Source organism: Mirounga leonina, unplaced genomic scaffold (assembly GCF_011800145.1).
Source record: "Mirounga leonina isolate KUSES-001 unplaced genomic scaffold, KU_Mleo_1.0 Mir_53, whole genome shotgun sequence".
Taxonomy (NCBI): domain Eukaryota; kingdom Metazoa; phylum Chordata; class Mammalia; order Carnivora; family Phocidae; genus Mirounga; species Mirounga leonina.
In genome coordinates this window covers 87,635,103-87,651,502 of record NW_023270807.1, presented here as the reverse complement: position 1 = coordinate 87,651,502, position 16,400 = coordinate 87,635,103, and the positions used below count along the sequence as shown (strand labels likewise).

At 38.8% G+C, this 16,400-nt stretch overlaps 1 protein-coding gene across 13 annotated transcripts in view; it reads left to right on the top strand.

Moving 5' to 3' along the window:
• The first annotated feature begins 3,980 nt into the window (after window positions 1-3,980).
• The window catches only part of AHI1 (Abelson helper integration site 1), a 227,252-nt gene continuing 214,832 nt past the window's right edge, over window positions 3,981-16,400 (top strand). For 5 of the 13 annotated variants that reach the window (XR_004676571.1, XR_004676570.1, XR_004676572.1 and 2 more), the window contains exons 1-4: window positions 3,986-4,234; window positions 4,597-4,659; window positions 8,939-9,006; window positions 10,780-10,904. Coding sequence is in view for 9 of the 13 variants with exons in the window: in XM_034990731.1 (XP_034846622.1) it covers window positions 8,997-9,006; window positions 10,780-10,904 (135 nt within the window). In the remaining 4 variants the exon portion in view is untranslated. The other 8 variants (XM_034990725.1, XM_034990729.1, XM_034990727.1 and 5 more) reach the window with 4 other exon arrangements.

Sequence of the window (16,400 nt, the reverse complement as noted above, 5' to 3'; positions counted from 1 at the left end):
CTTATTACAAAAATTTCCAAACACACAAAAAGTATAATAAAATGCCAGGTACCTATTAGCCAGCTTCAATGACCATCAAAATTTAGGTATATATGTGTTATCTTCCCCCACGTGGTTTTCTTTTTTTATTATTTTCTGGACTGTTTTAAAGCAAATTTCAGACATCGTGTCATCATATTCTATGGACTTAAGAAAGGTTTATTCTTATATAATCACAATGCCATTATTTCCTTTATACAGAAAGAAATAAAAATTCCTTTAATATCATCTAATAATTAGCCCATACTGAAAAATCTCTGATTGTCTGAAACGTCTTTATACAGTTTGTTCTGAGTGAAACTCCAAACAGTTCCAATTTTTGCATTCTGTTGTACGTCTAGCACAATACCAGCAGTGTTACAGGCTAAGTTTTGGCCTCCCAAAATGCATATGTTGAAATCCTAACCCCCAGTACTTCGGAATGTGACTATATTTGGACATAAGATTTTTAAAGAGGTAATTACACTGAAATTAGGTCATTAGGGTGGGCCCTAATCCACTATAACTGATGCCCTTCTAAGAAGTGAAGATTAGGACTCAGGTACAGTGAGAAGACTATGTGCAGACACAAGGACAAGGCAGCCATCTATAAGCCAAGGAGAGAGGCCTCAGAAGAAACTAACCCTGCCAACATCTTGATCTTGGACTTCTAATCTCCAGAATTGTGAGAAAATACATTTCTGTTGTTTAAGTCAACCAGTCTATGGTACTTCATATGACAGACCTAGCAATGTAATACAGACAGTAAAGCCAACATTTGTTTCGATTGGTTAATGTACATTTTGTTCAGGGGGATAAATATTTTGTCTATCGACCATATTTATGTTTTATTCAACAAATTCACTATTTTTTATTTATTAGATGTTTTGAATACTCTAAATTGATTTCATGAATGGTTGGCCAATTTTATTATTACTACCACTACTACTCTTAATTGCTTGCTTCTCCAAATACCACTAAAATAATCTCACTTTTGTACTCTGAGCTTATGAGAAGGAAAGCACCATATTTGCTTTCTCCAGTTTGAATGGGGCTCACTTATATTTTGCTATTTATTCAATTGCCTATTGGCTGTATCCCACTAAACTATCTTTCCTCTATACCAGCTCTTCCTACCTTTCCACTGTTAACTAGCCATTTTCCATCCTGTTACCTAAGCCAGAAACCTCAGTACCTTTAAAACATTTTTTATTATTTTAAAATAATTTTAAACTTACAGAAAAAAATTCTAAGAATAGTACAAAGAACTTCTATCTTTGCCCAAATTCTCCAGTTGTTGACATACTACATTTGCTTTATCATTCTCTCTATATACATATTCATATTTTACTGACTTCCCTTATTTGTATATACTTTTTTCAGAACCATTTGAGTAAGTTGCAGACATGAAGCTTCATTATCTTTAAATATTTCAGTGTATTTTCTAGAAACAAAGGTAACCCCTACATTACCAGACTATAGTCATCAAAATCAGGAAATTCACTTTGTTAAAATGCCATCTAGTCCACAGACCCAATTCAAATTTTGTCAGTTGTCCCAATAATATCCTTAAAAGAAAAAGGATCCAATGCAGGGTCATATGTTCCATTTAATTGTCATGTCTCTTTAGTCTCCTACAATCTGAAAAAGTTCTTTAGTTGTTCCTTTGTCTTTCGTGACCTTGACAAACTTTTAAAGCATAAAGATCTATAATTTTGTACAATTTCCTTAATTTGAGGTTGTCTGATCCTCCCTCATGATTAGATTCTTCCTTATGCATTTTTGGCAGGAGTATCACAAGTGCGTTCTAATTGTCTCTTACCAGGTGGCATACAATGCTGATTTGTCATTTGTCCTATTACTGGGGATGGTAACTTTGCTCACCAGTGCCAGATTTCTGCACTGTCAAGTTTCTATTTTTCCCTTCATAATTAGTATTTGGCCAGGAGATACTTTGAGACTATAATGTTTCTCTTAAAACTTTCACCCTCTAGTTCTAGCATACATTGATGATTCTTGGCTGAATCCATTTTTATTACAATAGTTGCCAAATGGTGATATTTCTATCTATACATTCCTTCTACATTTATTAGTTAGGAATCTAATATAAGAAAGAGCATTTATTTATGCCAATTTAAAAAACATTCATGTATTTATTTCAGTATAGACTCAAGTATTCCTATTTTATTCAGATCATAATCTATTATTATAGTGGTGCTCAGATTGACCCAGATGTGGCAAATGGAGGCTCTTTCAAGCTGGTTTCTGTGTCCCTTTCTTATGTTCCATCATTCTGTAAAAACTTCTTTAGTTTCTGGTGCAACAAGATTTTTCGGGCTCATGTACTTCCCCTGTTCCTGTTCTGAATCAGTCATTTCCCCAAGAGGCTCTAGTTCCTTTTAGTAGAAAATGGTGTTTAGAAACCAAGATCTAGGCAGTACCTGCTCATTGCTCCTTACATCTCTTTAGCAGAGGACGTTAGGGGAAAAACAAAATAGATGGAGTCAAAGTATAGACAACATTTGGGTTGAGATGTGGAGGTGTAGGAGTTTACAAAAAGAGATTTTTCAGAGAGGGGAGACAATATGTACAAGAAAGGGGGCATGAGAGGTTATGGATTGTTTTGCATGGTACACATAATTCAGTATTGCTGAAGCATAACATTGAAAGGAGGCAATGAGAGAAGAAACTAGCCAGGCAGTTGGAGTGTCTTATATCCTAGGCAAAGTAACTAAATTTTCTTTTACAGATAATCCTTTGAAGAATTTTCAGGACAGTGACATTATCAGTCATTTACATTTTTAGTGAAGTCATTCTGGTAGCAGTATGGAGGATGGCATTCTGGAATCAAAACTGGAGTCAGGGGACTGGTAAAGAGGCCATCACACAATAAATAATAGAAGTAATGAAGGCTGGTATGAGGCAGCCGGAGTCAAGTTGGATAGGCTATACACTGGGGGTGTTAAAAGAGTAGAATGGACATAATTTGTTGTAAGAGGCATTTAGGATGCTCTACAGGTATTTACAACACTGGGAGGACGGTGGTGGCTTAAACCAAAACAGAAATCCAGAAACGGGAGTAGGTTCTAGGTGGAAAGTTGAACAGTTCGGTTTAAGATGCATTGGATTGATAATGTCTCATGGAATTCTCATAGGATTTGGAGAAAGAAAATGAAATATGATGCTAATATAAATAGAAAAGCTGGCCTCTAAAGAAATATACATAACGCTCTCACTTTGCAAACTAAGCAACAGGTTATAGCGCGGTGTACGACTACAACTGCAGGAAATTCAAGAGTTGGGGGAGGGACCTGTCTAGTATTTTTCCATCCCTGGTGACTCAGAGCTAAAAATGGCGCCTGTGGCAGAAATTAGAAAGTGGGGGGAGGCACTGGGTGCGGGTTTTCATTTTCTTCTGTTTCAAACACATAGCGAGATAACTCAGCGCCGCACGAATTATGAACATTTTTTTCCTTAAGGTTTGGTCTGTAGTACAACTCCATTCTCCGCGTTTAAAAGAATGTTTCACGTTGTGGGCGCGATCGCTTGGGCGGTGACGTGCCTGCTGCTTTGCCTCATTCATGTTTCTCGGCCTCGGCGGGTTTCACGACTGCCTCCCTGTCTCTGCCCCCTCTCGTTTTTTTTTTTCCAGCGCTGGCTACAGTTCTGAGAGACAGAACGCTTCTTCGGGGGTGACGACCAGATGGGTTCAGACCCTACGCATTCGCAGGGCTCCCTGGCGCTCGGGGGCGAGAGATTCTTTCTTCGGAGGGCCGCGGCCTCGCGCTTCCTACACGGGCACGAGGAGTCCCGCGCGCGGCCGCCAGAGCGCGTGCCCGGCCCTAGTCTGAAGGCCCGCGGGCGGGGCGCGCGCACCACCTCCGCAGGCGCCGCACTGCGGGAGCTCGAGGCCCCGGCGTAGGAGGCGCGGGGCGGGGCCGCGGAGGGGCGTCGCGGCTGGGCAGCGGTCCAGACCGGGAGCTCGGGCCGCTTCGGTTGTCGTGGGAACGGTGGCGTAGGCAGGCGCTGACGTCAGCGGGCGGCGCGCTGCCCGCACTGCGGCAGCCGGTCCGCTCTCAGAGCCGGAGAGGCTGGCGGCTAGGCTGGCTACGCGGGTGCCTGGCTCCCGCCCCGCTCGGCGCGAGGAGCCGCTTCGCGCAGTCCCGGCGTCGGGTCGGGCGGGACTGACTGTCGGCCGCTGTGGGCTACGTTCTCCGTGAGTACGCTGCAGGCCTGCTGGTGGCGGGAGCCCGGGCCGGGAGCTTGGCGTGCCCCGGCCCTCTCAGAGGGGGCGGTGGCTTGGGGGACTGCCGGGGTCCGAGGGCGCGGGGGCGGTGCGCCGCGGGGTGGGGCCGCCGCAGGCTGACCCGCCGGGTGCCGCCGAGCGGGGGGATGTAATTTTTAATCAATACCTCTAAGTACTTTCCCGCTCCCTTCCCTGGGCTCCTGTCTCATGAGTGCTCAGCGCGGTGTCCAGATCCACCGTGGAGGGAATGCAATCTTTGCCTTTCCCACTCCGGAGTCTGGCTTGAAAGCATTTAACTCAGATACGCACTAAGTACGTTTATTTCCTTTTAGGGTGTCAACTTGGTGCTGAATCTCGAACCTGTGAAATGCCTTCTTAATTACATCCGAGAAAAGGTGATCAATGTGTTTACGTTTATAAGGGTCATTTCGATATGTATACAAATAGAAAAAAAGTACACTATTTAGAATCGCTGCCAATGGTTGTGCTATATTTCAGCATTACTGTGGAAACATATACTCGCTGGAGTGTATGGCTTTTACTTTTTGAGAAAACGATGCTAACAATTTTTTCACCTGTTGCATTAACTGTTGCTCTTACTGCTTGGAGATTCAGGGAAAAGATTGCTCGTTCTGAGAAGTCTGGGAAATTTCTAAAAATATTTGAAAAATCCAAATACCAACATTTTTTAAAACCGTATTTAGAATCTTGTTTATATATGGAGAGTATCTTGATTTATCAGTTGAATTATGTTACAGGGTTTTTGTTAGTTTTTTTTTTCCTATGCTATAAAATTCAGTTAAAGGGTGAATTATCCAAGCCTCTGCTTCTTCCCCCCTTGATCTTTAGACATTTATTGGCCGAAAACCAGATGTTTAAAGAAAAAGAAAAATGAAACGTAGTGCAGTTAATTTTACTATTATTTCTTAGCAGCTCCTATAAAAGGGTTTGTGAGGGAGAATCTTTAAAATAATGGTATATATGAGGGCGCCTGGGTGGCTCAGTCGTTAAGCGTCTGGCTTCGGCTCAGGTCGTGAGCCCAGGGTCCTGGGATCGAGCCCCGCATCGGGCTCCCTGCGCAGCGGGAAGCCTGCTTCTCCCTCTCCCACTCCACCTGCTTGTGTTCCCTCTCTCGCTCTCTCTCTCTCTAATAAATAAATAAAATCTTTAAAAAAAAAATAATAATGGTATATATGAGACTCAAGGATGTCATTTTAGGTTTGACCTTATTTTTGCCAATGATGTTACTAATCAAATATTAGTCATTAATTCTATAATGTATTTGCTATGGGACACATTAATGTTTGGAAATGATTATTTCTGTAATGTGTTTGCTGTATTAAGTAGTATTAGTGTTTGTTCAACTGTGCATTGAACTACTGAGTAATAGTAAATAATGTGAATATGAAATTTACTTTATGTATTTTATTTATTGCACGCTTATTTTTTAGTGCTATAATAATAGACCTAAAGTAATTTTACTGAGCACCTATAGTGTGCCAGCCACTGTGCTGATCACTTTGCTTTTCGGTATTTCCTTTTCTCCCTACAATAAAGTAGGTACCATTTTAATTTCCTGGGTCATAGAACGTTTTACCAGGGTGAAAATAAAGGACTGAGGTAGAGAGGGAGGTATGAAGCTCAAGGCACTGTGGGAGCACAGAGAAGTATTTAACCACCCCTTAAGGTTAGAGTGCTCCCAGAGAAGATACCATCTGCATTTAGCGTTAAAGGATAGTTAGGAGTTTGTTGGAGTGACAGAAGAAGGGCATTTCTCAGGAGAGAGAGGAGTGTGTGTAATGGTACAAAGGCAAGAAGGCATTTGGCACAATTGAAGGCCTGTAAGTAGTTTCACATGGTTAGAATTCAGAATGTGTGTGGAAATGTGGCTGGAGAAGGAGTCATTTCATAAGTAGCCTTGAACCCCAATGGTAAGGACTTCCTATTTTTTCCAGTGGGTTATTAAAATCTAGTGAAGAGATTTAAACAAAGAAATGATACCATCACGTTTGTATTTTAGGTAATTTCTTCTGCTTGCAATGAAGAGGATGATTTATTTTTTAAAAGGATAAGGTGATAGAAGCATGGAAACAGTCTTAAGAAAAAAAGTAAAATCTTTCCATAGTCTTTTTATCCCTCAAAGCTGCTGCATCATGTCACTGCCTTTGAGGGTGGGGGAAGACACTTGGAAGCAGATTTGTAGAAAGAATTATCCCCATGTTTCTTCTACAGGTCTCACCTTCCATTCATTTGTCCACCTGTGGCCACCCGATTTCTGCCCCTTCACAAACAGCTTTGCAAACATGTGACTTCCTGTCTGCCCTGCAGATCCAGTGGACACTCTTCACAATTTGCAGCATGCTTGGTACCACACAGTGATAGAAAACTTCTTTGTTAAAACTTTTTCCTTGAAGGGCACCTGGGCAGCTCATTTGGTTAAGTGGCTGACTCTTGATTTCCACTTAGCTCGTGATCTCAGGGTTGTAGGATCCAGCATGGAGCCTGCCTGAGATTCTCTCTCCCTCCCCTTCTCCCTCTACCCCTCCCCCCACTCATACTCTCTCTGTCCCTCTCTAACAGCAACAACAAAAAAAAACAAATAAACCTCTTTCCCTTGGTTATTTCTCTCCCCTAGCTTTCATCTATCTCTTTGATGTCTTTTTACTTTATTTTTGGGCTTCCGGAATTCTGTCTTTGGCACTTTTTCCCCTGAAAGCATCATAAATATAAAGCCTAGTTCTCAAATCTTCAGCCTAGTTCTCCGTGTTGGATTACTATATTCTATTGCCTACCAAATACAACCTGATTATACATACAAACATGTATTTATATATACAGTGATAATAGCTGTCATTTTCTAAGGGCTTGCCATGTTCTAGGCATTGTGCTAAGTGTTTTATTTGGATAGTCTCATTTAATCTTTACCAAAACCTTATGAATGATTTAGTATTATAATTCCCTTTTGAAAGCTTAGGAAATGGAGGTCCAGAGATTAATTTACTGGCAGGTAGAACTGGGATTTGAATCTAGGGATCTGACAGTGAAGCCAATGCTTATAGCTGGTTAGTGCCCCTCAGATACCCAGCTCAATATGCCCCATAAGCTCACTGAGTGTTCCCACAAGTCTCTATTACCATCGTAACAGAAGTTTACTGGGGCATTATTTTAAATCATTTAACCCTTATAACAGCCTTTTGAATATGCACTGGTAGACTGATTTTACAGATGAGGAAACAAATGCCTAAGGTCACACAATTAACTATTTGAGACTAATTCTAAGACTTGGGTTTTAAACTTCTCCACTATACTTGTCCTGTATTCCAATAAATGCTACTACTGGGGGCCTAAGTATTCTACTTCCAGAAAATGAGAATCATCCTGGACTCTTTGTCCTGCCTTGTTTTTACTTACTCTTTCTGAAATGTCTAGAATACCATAAACTTTTTGTTTAATGGAAAACAGGTCAAGCTGAATATACGTAAGCCTTTTCTTAATGGCTCATAGTCATGTAGTTCAGCTGTTTTCCTCTATATTGAATGGCCATGGAATATATAAATATTAAGTCATTATTTGCTTTATATTTTTTTTCTGCTTATGTGCTGTCAGGTTTTAGTTACTGATGCACTTGCCTTTACATCTTCTCTCTTTTCTAATTTGGGGTAGATTGGAAAGTACGTGACCAAATTTATTAGATCTGTACCTATAGGAAGACTACATTTGGGCTCCCATCCATAAAGCATAGGAGTCTTTACTGTGTGAATTCAGTGATATCTATTTTGTTGGTGTACCAGAAAATTATTATATAAGTTAATCCACATAATCAGATATATGTGTATAATCATTTTTAACCTTTTTAGCATTTTTTCTCAGAAGTACCCATAATATTAGAGGAACATGAAGGTGCATCCCCAGGGATCTGGAGCTTTAACAGATAATTGCTCAGCCAACTCAAATTATGTTTTTCTTTCTTTTTTTTTTTTTTACAGTCTTCAGTTTTATTCTTAAAAATGTGTGAATATTGTGTTCTTATGTGGAAATTAATATGTTTGTTGTGGACATACACCCTCATCTTTAAGTAAAATTGGAAATTCAGGAATACATATACTGAGTTTATCCCTGGTTTTGATATATAATAATACATATCCAGATACTTATTTGAGAAAGATGGTACAAGTGCTTGTGCTTAACCTTCTCTGTTGTTGCAACATTTTTAGTGGAAGGTACAAAAATGTTCAAATTCATTATCTGTAAATATGCTACCCACAAGCATACTTTACTAATATAAAAGCGTATGCTCTTGGGAAAGTCAATTCTGGGGTGGAGTTTGTTTTCTTAAAAGTACATTGAAATGTTTATTTTTTACTTAAAACACTTTTAAAAGTGCTTTAACACATCAAGTACATATTAACTGCCTTTAAAGATTTTTAAAAAGTTTTTGTTTCAAATATATAAATATTTTATTCAAATATCCAGTTTTCTTTACTTTTTTTCAGACTCTAAACTGATCCCAATGTATTTAAGTCATATGCATAAGACTGGATAAGAGAACTTAGCTTAATTGCTATAAACCTGATGAGGTAGTGGACAAATCATCACATAATCTTGTGTGAAAAATGTTTTGTAATTTTTATTTGCAAATTCCATACTACAAATAAACTCTCTTTGTTTTAATAGGATCCTGATTGAGTCATTGCTTTGCATTACAGCTGGATGCTCTCCATAAAACTGAGATATGCCCACTGGTAAGACTTTTATGAAATTTATATATGCCATACATTTTATTTGCTTATTTATTTTAAAGTTTGAATTATTTTAAGGGGTTCTTTGACCTATTAATGAATACATTAACCAAATATTACATTTAGATATTTAATAGTTTGGTATTCAGTTTTCTATTTATTTTCTATTTATTTTATTTTTTTATTTCTTTATCAATTTTCTATTTAATGTTAGCTATTAAGGCTAGTATGTATTTAATGGATGGCAGTTTGGGACTCCACTGGAGCAGGTAAATAATCATTACAACATATGGTTAGTTTTTATTCTTTATCATCGAAATGGACAGTTTACTCTAAAGCAGGTATTGGCAAACTTTTTCCTAAAGGGAAAGCTCGTAAATATTTTAGGTTTATTCTCTGCTGTAACTGCTCATGTCTGCCATTGAAGCATAAAAGCATCCATAAGAATTCTTAACAGAGTGGGCATGGCTGTATTTCAATAAACTTTTAAGTATAAAAGTAGATGACTGTCCTGCAGGCAGTAATTTGCCAACATCTGCTCTGGGGCATTCATCCATTCATTCAGCATTTATTCAGCATTAAAACATGTTTATTAGTAGGTACTCTATGCTAGATCTCATGATGGTAGTAGGGATGGTAGCATAGTATAGTGGGAGAGACAGAGATAATATATTTATTTGTGTAGATACACAAATAATTATATAGTTTCAAGCTGTGGTAGGTGGCTGTGAAGAAAAAGAACAGTCTGCTATGTGAGGAACGGGGAAATTTAGATGAGATTGTCAGGAAAGGTTCCACTTTAGAGGCAACATTTGAATAGGCACCTTAACACGAGTAGCTGAGAAGTTCTGTTTGAGAGATCCATTAGTCTTTACTGAGTTTTCTGTGGCCATCTTGACAGTTCCCAAAGCCTTTCTGGCAACTTTAGGTAAGGCTGCTTGAGCATCAAACATTTTGCCTACACGTGGTGTTGAAACCTGAGATCTCCCATCTAAAGCTTTGAGAGGCCTAGAACCCGGCTTCAGCCCATCCTTGGGAGCCACACGGGTGCCTGATTCTCCATTTTCCTTATCAAGAAGTTTGCAGCAGGTAGAAGCAGCTTCACATGGAAAGGTGCTTATTCTGATGGAGGAGTGAGAAGAAGGACAGAATGGCTAGAATACAGGGATCTAAGGGGCTGTTTCTCTTGGATTCAAGCTGTAGAGGTAGGCAGGCGAGGAAGTGAGAACCCTGTAGGGCATGTGAAGGACTCATTTTATTTTGTCCTAAGTGAAGTGGGAAACTGGCAAGGTCTTAAGCAAGGGAATAACATGATCTGACTTATGTTTTAAAGGAAAAAATAACTTTCAGCTTTTCGTATTTATTGAATGCTGATTATTGCTTAGCTAACTAAGTGTTAGCCATTCTTCATGCAAATGGTCTTTGACATAGGATTATTCTGATTTTACAGATAATGAAGATGAAGTTTAGAGTTGTTAAGTAAGTTGGTTAAGGCCACGTAACAGTGGTAGATGCTACTGTGAGTCACAAGTAGAAAGTTAACTTAGTATGGGAAACTTTTAAAGGGAGTATCCCAAAATGTAAGAGGGATTCAGATGAGTGTGGTGTCACCAAAGCCAAAAGAAAAGTTTTTAAGAAGGAAGGACTGGTCAGTTCTAAAGTAGCTGAAGAACTCATGTAGGTATTTACAAGACTGTGTTCTTTAACATAATAATAATGCAGATACCTGCTATAATAGAATTGTTTAGAAAATGACAGGAGTCTTTATCTTTGCAGTGGAGAGTGAAGCCAAAGTAAAAACCAAAGTTCGCTTTGAGGAATTGCTTAAGACCCACCATGAGCTCATTCACGAAAGAAAAAAACTGAAGAAAAAAATTGGCAAATCTGGAGATAAAATTGCAGTGAGTAATCGATCATTTGGTAATGATAACTTCTGTATCTACATGAGATTATGACTTTCATATTAAAACTCTGAGGAACTTTGGAAATTGAAAATAGTAAATCTATGTCAGAGTCAATAGCACATGGTAAAATAAAGCTTACGTTAGAATCCACATGACTCTTGGGGTACTGAGTTCAGTCTTCAGTGCTGTGCTACCGAAATAATCTAGCCAAACTGATGAGAGTGGTGAGAGAATGGGCAAACTCAACTGGCCAATGTGTTACACATTTTTAAAGACAATCAGGATTTTTAACCCAGAATTGTGAAGAACTTAGGGAGTAATACGTTACTTCAGATATTCAGTGGCTTGTTTTTATTTAGACTGATTGATCTGATTCTACCCAGCAGAACCAGGAGAAATCAGTGGAATCTGAAGGCAGTAATTATCTTTGTACTTGAGGTACACTTTCAAATGACAATTTTTTTTTTTAAAGATTTTATTTATTTATTTGAGAGAGAGAGAATGAGAGAGAGCACATGAGAGAGGGGAGGGTCAGAGGGAGAAGCAGGCTCCCCGCCGAGCAGGGAGCCCGATGTGGGACTCGATCCCGGGACTCCAGGATCATGACCTGAGCCGAAGGCAGTCGCTTAACCAACTGAGCCACCCAGGCGCCCAATGAAACTTTATTTATTTTTTTTATAAAGATTTTATTTATTATTTGACAGAGAGAGAATGAGAGAGAGAGAGCACATGAGAGGGGGGAGGGTCAGAGGCAGAAGCAGGCTCCCCGCTGAGCAGGGAGCCCAATGCGGGGCTCAATCCCAGGACCCTGGGATCATGACCTGAGCCGAAGGCAGACGCTTAACGACCGAGCCACCCAGACGCCCCGACATTGGTTTTGTTTTTTGTTTTTTGTTTTTTGGGGTTTTTTTTAAAGATTTTATTTATTTATTTGAGAGAGAGAGAATGAGAGACAGAGAGCACAAGAGGGAAGAGGGCAGAGGGAGAAGCACACCCCCTGCTGATCAGGGAGCCTGATGTGGGACTCGATCCCGGGACTCCAGGATCATGACCTGAGCCGAAGGCAGTCGCTCAACCAACTGAGCCACCCAGGTGCCCAATGAAACTTTATTTATTTTTTTTATAAAGATTTTATTTATTATTTGACAGAGAGAGAATGAGAGAGAGAGAGCACATGAGAGGGGGGAGGGTCAGAGGCAGAAGCAGGCTCCCTGCCGAGCAGGGAGCCCGATGCGGGACTCGATCCCGGGACTCCAGGATCATGACCTGAGCCGAGGGCAGTCGCTTAACCGACTGAGCCACCCAGGCGCCCGCAAATGACAATTTTTGACAGCACAGTTGAAGAGATTAAAAATGCAGAACTCAGAACAGTGCTGAACAAATCAGCAATTGACTACGACTTGATTCCAGAGTATTATAAAGAGTCTGTAATAATATCCACAGTTAATGTACTATTCACTCTTCAGACCTGTTTTGCTATATTACTTGGACCTTTTACTCCTTTGACCATAATCTGTTATGTACATACACACACACACACACACACACAGGCACAAATAACTTCATGCATGTTCTGGTAATTGGTACATAGTATTTCTTTGGCAAGAGTTTTATGAGTTATATATAGCTTATATTTACTTGTAGCAAATTTTACCCTCTTCTGAATTTTGCCGTGCGACCTCTTCATTCTCATATTCTCTCTGGCAGTCATCAGTGTTGTAATAGTATATATTCTCAAGTGAGGCAAAAATAAGTACTAGCACTGGCCAGAATCCGACTGCACACCTGTGAGAGGTTTGTAGTACCCCAGTTTACTATTGCCTACCAATTTAGACCTACTGACAGAAAGGGGCAGATTCGGTCTCCCATAGTGAATGCTGCCCTTTTATATAATGCGCTTCTTCTGGTGGTACGTATGAGTATGGAAGGGAATAGTGGCATATGGAGGATGGGACATTGCATATTGGTATATGCCCTCCCCTTGGGTAACGTGGTACACATTGGACAAAAACAGAAAGAACCCTCGAAACAACTGAGGATATTTTTATGGACTCAGTCAAAGTAGAACCTTATATTTTCTCTTACTGATAGAACTGGCTTTGTAAGCATGAACCAGATGCAGTTTAGGCCAGGAATGCTCGATTAAATGGATAACGAAAAAATGGGCAGAGGAGACGTCCATTTACCCATTGTCCAGTTTAGATGTTGGGAACACGCACATGTGAGGTGACTAAACATAATCTGCCCAGCCTGTTTTGGTACACAGGCCATTCAAACCTTTTTTATTCACAGATAAGTATCCTAGGAAAAAATACTGAGGAAGAGATTTTTTAGCTCAAAAGAAGGGAAATATTCCTGGAGGACTTAGAGGAAAACAAAATATTTTTGAAATGATTTACTTTAGGAAATAGAGGAGGAATACCTGCTTTTATTTACTAGATAACAGTGCTTCCTATCTTTCGAGCACGTCTAAACGTTTTATGTATATTACCTAGTTTTTAATGACAACGAAATGATGAGGTTTTATCTCCATTTATAGTTGAGGAAACTGGATCACAGAGAGGTTGAATAACCTTGCCTAAATTTGCAGTTAGTGGCAGAACCAGAACTCAAACTCTTTTAACAGTCTGACTACAGAACCCATTCTCTTAACCACAACCCAATAGGACCTCTTTGAATAACATATGAAGAGATGGGACCTCTTCAGAACAAAAACATGTACAGAACAGGCTGAGATTGGAAGGGAAGCAGGCTGAAGTAAGAAAAGGAAGCAAGGAAAAGGCTGTACTAAGAGAATTCATAATGATGGCAGATTCACCTTATTTTTCAACAATCTGTTAGGCACTGTGATAAGAATTTTGCAAATGCTATATCTGATTCTCATGTTAATCATGAAACATAGGTATTGGGGCTCTTATTTTGCATGAGAGGTTTTATAAACATCAGAACAGAAAAACCACTTAACAAAGATGTTAAATGGTTTGCCAGAGCCATATAGCCAGCAGTAGAGTGAGGGAGATTTAAAACCAGTCTCTCCATGTTCTGCCTTTAGTTGCTTTTTAAAAACTATATCTTAGGCCAAAAATAGTAGAATTGGTACCATGGTGATAAGGAAGATAGTGATAAGGAAGATAATTTAGTGATAAGGAAGATAAATTTGAGGCATTCTTCCATGAGAAGAAATGGCTAAAATGAAAATGAAATAAGTAATGACATACAGAAATACTAGACCTGTAAGTTAGTGTTCCCATTACTAGTACTAATGGAGCAGAAACAGTAGAAAGAACATGATGAAAAAACCTTCCTGAGATTAATAGAAAGATCTAGGAAGAGATGAGTCCGTCTTGCATTCCAGGTAAAATTTATGACCTGTAACTATATTTAGAACTTTTTAATTTCAGGGGAAAAATTAATTTTGCAAGTATCTCAACAGAAAAAGAAACACCTAGTGCATTCCAGGCTTCTCTCAGAAAACACTAAATCCAGAAGACAAAAAAAGATATCTACACAGTATTGAGGGAAAAACTGTATCACAAGAAATCTGGTCACCTAAGTGTCAATTGTTTGTGAGGTCGGTAGTGAACATGCAAATTAACAGAGAATTATTACAAATGTTCCCTCCCTGAAAACAAGAAAACTACTGAAGGTGTATTATTTGAATATGTAGTACCATTTCCAGAAACATGAATCAAAATTAAAAATTGAAGAACAGAGAATTTATGATCTGAAAATATGTCTGCATGAGGCTTTTGAGACCAGCTAGATATATAGAACTTTCTTTATTATTTATGCCAAAAATAATTGCTGAAGATTTATATTAGATAATGTACATATAATAATGTGAGATAACAAAAACATTGTTCTCAAACATTGGGCAAAGCTTTCCTAGCTTGCAGAGAAAAAGAGTCGTATAAATATTACTTTTACCTGAAGTGTAGTCAGAAGTTACTTCATCCTGGAGTTTAAAATAAGTGAAACCAGTAATATGTAAAATTGATTATAATACTTTCAAAGTCATTAGTGCTCAAGAGAAAACAAATAATAGATTTTTTTAAAAGGAACAAAAGTAATGAAAGAAGGAATTTAAGAATAAATTCTTAGGGGCGCCTGGGTGGCTCAGTTGGTGAAGTGTCCGACTCTTGTTTTCAGCTCAGGTCATGATCTCACGGTGGTGAGATGGAGCCCTGGGTTGGTCTCTGCACTCAGCAGGGAGTGTGCTTCAGATTCTCCCTTTCCCTCTCCCTCTGCCCCTCACCCTGTGCATGCACCCTCTATCTCAAATAAATCTTAAAAAAAAAAAGAATAAACTCTTAATCATGAAAATAAATGTAAATAGTTTTAAGCTTCCTATTTTAAAAAGCAGACTCTAAATTTTTAAAATGTCAGGTGTCTGGCTTGCAACATTGACAAATCAAACAAAATGACCTAAAGTTTAAAACTAAAAGTTTGCAAAAATATAGACAAATCTAAAAAGAAACAGAATTTTCTCAATTATGAATATATTGAAAGAACGAAAAGCTTAAATAAAACATGAACAAATTGAATTTAATCATATGTTGAAAGAATACTTTGTCTCAGCCAAATAGGTTTTCTCCCTGAGAACTCAAGAATAGCATAGGGGCGCCTGGGTGGCTTGGTCAGTTGAGTGTCCAACTTTTGGTTTTGGCTCAGGTCATGATCTCAGGGTCATGAGATCGAGCCCCACATCAAGCCCTATGTCGGGCATGGAGCCCTTAAGATTCTCCCTCTCCCCGCCCCCCCCCACGCACACTCTCTCAAGTAAATAATTTTTAAAAAAGAGTATCTTATAAATTGGCTATCAGTCAACATCAGTAAATCAGTACAAAGAATTTGAATAAAAACCATGTGATCATATAAAAATAAGGGGAAGAGCCATAATATTTTACTTGGAAACAGGGTATTAGTGATTTTTGAAAAAATAATTTGTTCATGTAGGTGATAATTATGTACCCTCAGAGGTACATACACATGACTTACTGTGTATGATTTCTAAATTAATAAATAATAAGTTAATAAATTAATAAACACTAAAAATAGAAAAATAGAAATGGCTGGTGTAATCTTCCAGTATGGAAAGATATTCTGATCTTGTAAGGGATAAAAGACATCCCAAGTAAAGAGAATATTCTCTGCACACAGAAGACTCAGTAAATATTTGTTGAATTATATAAATTTGATAAAAGGTAAAAGTCAGCCAATTCACTGAGAAAAATAAGAAATATCTCTATAGCCACAGAGTTCATACTCTTACGTATAGCTAATAATCATAAGATAATAATTGCTAACATTTATTGAACGCATATACTGTGGAATCAGAAAGATTTTCTTAGTGTTTTTTAGTAACTATCCTGTTACTCTTCAGAACAATCTTATGGGAATTTTTTTTAAGAATTGAAAATCTAGGGCACCTGGGTGGCTCAGTCGTTAAGCGTCTGCCTTCGGCTCAGGTCATGATCCCAGGGTCCTGGGATC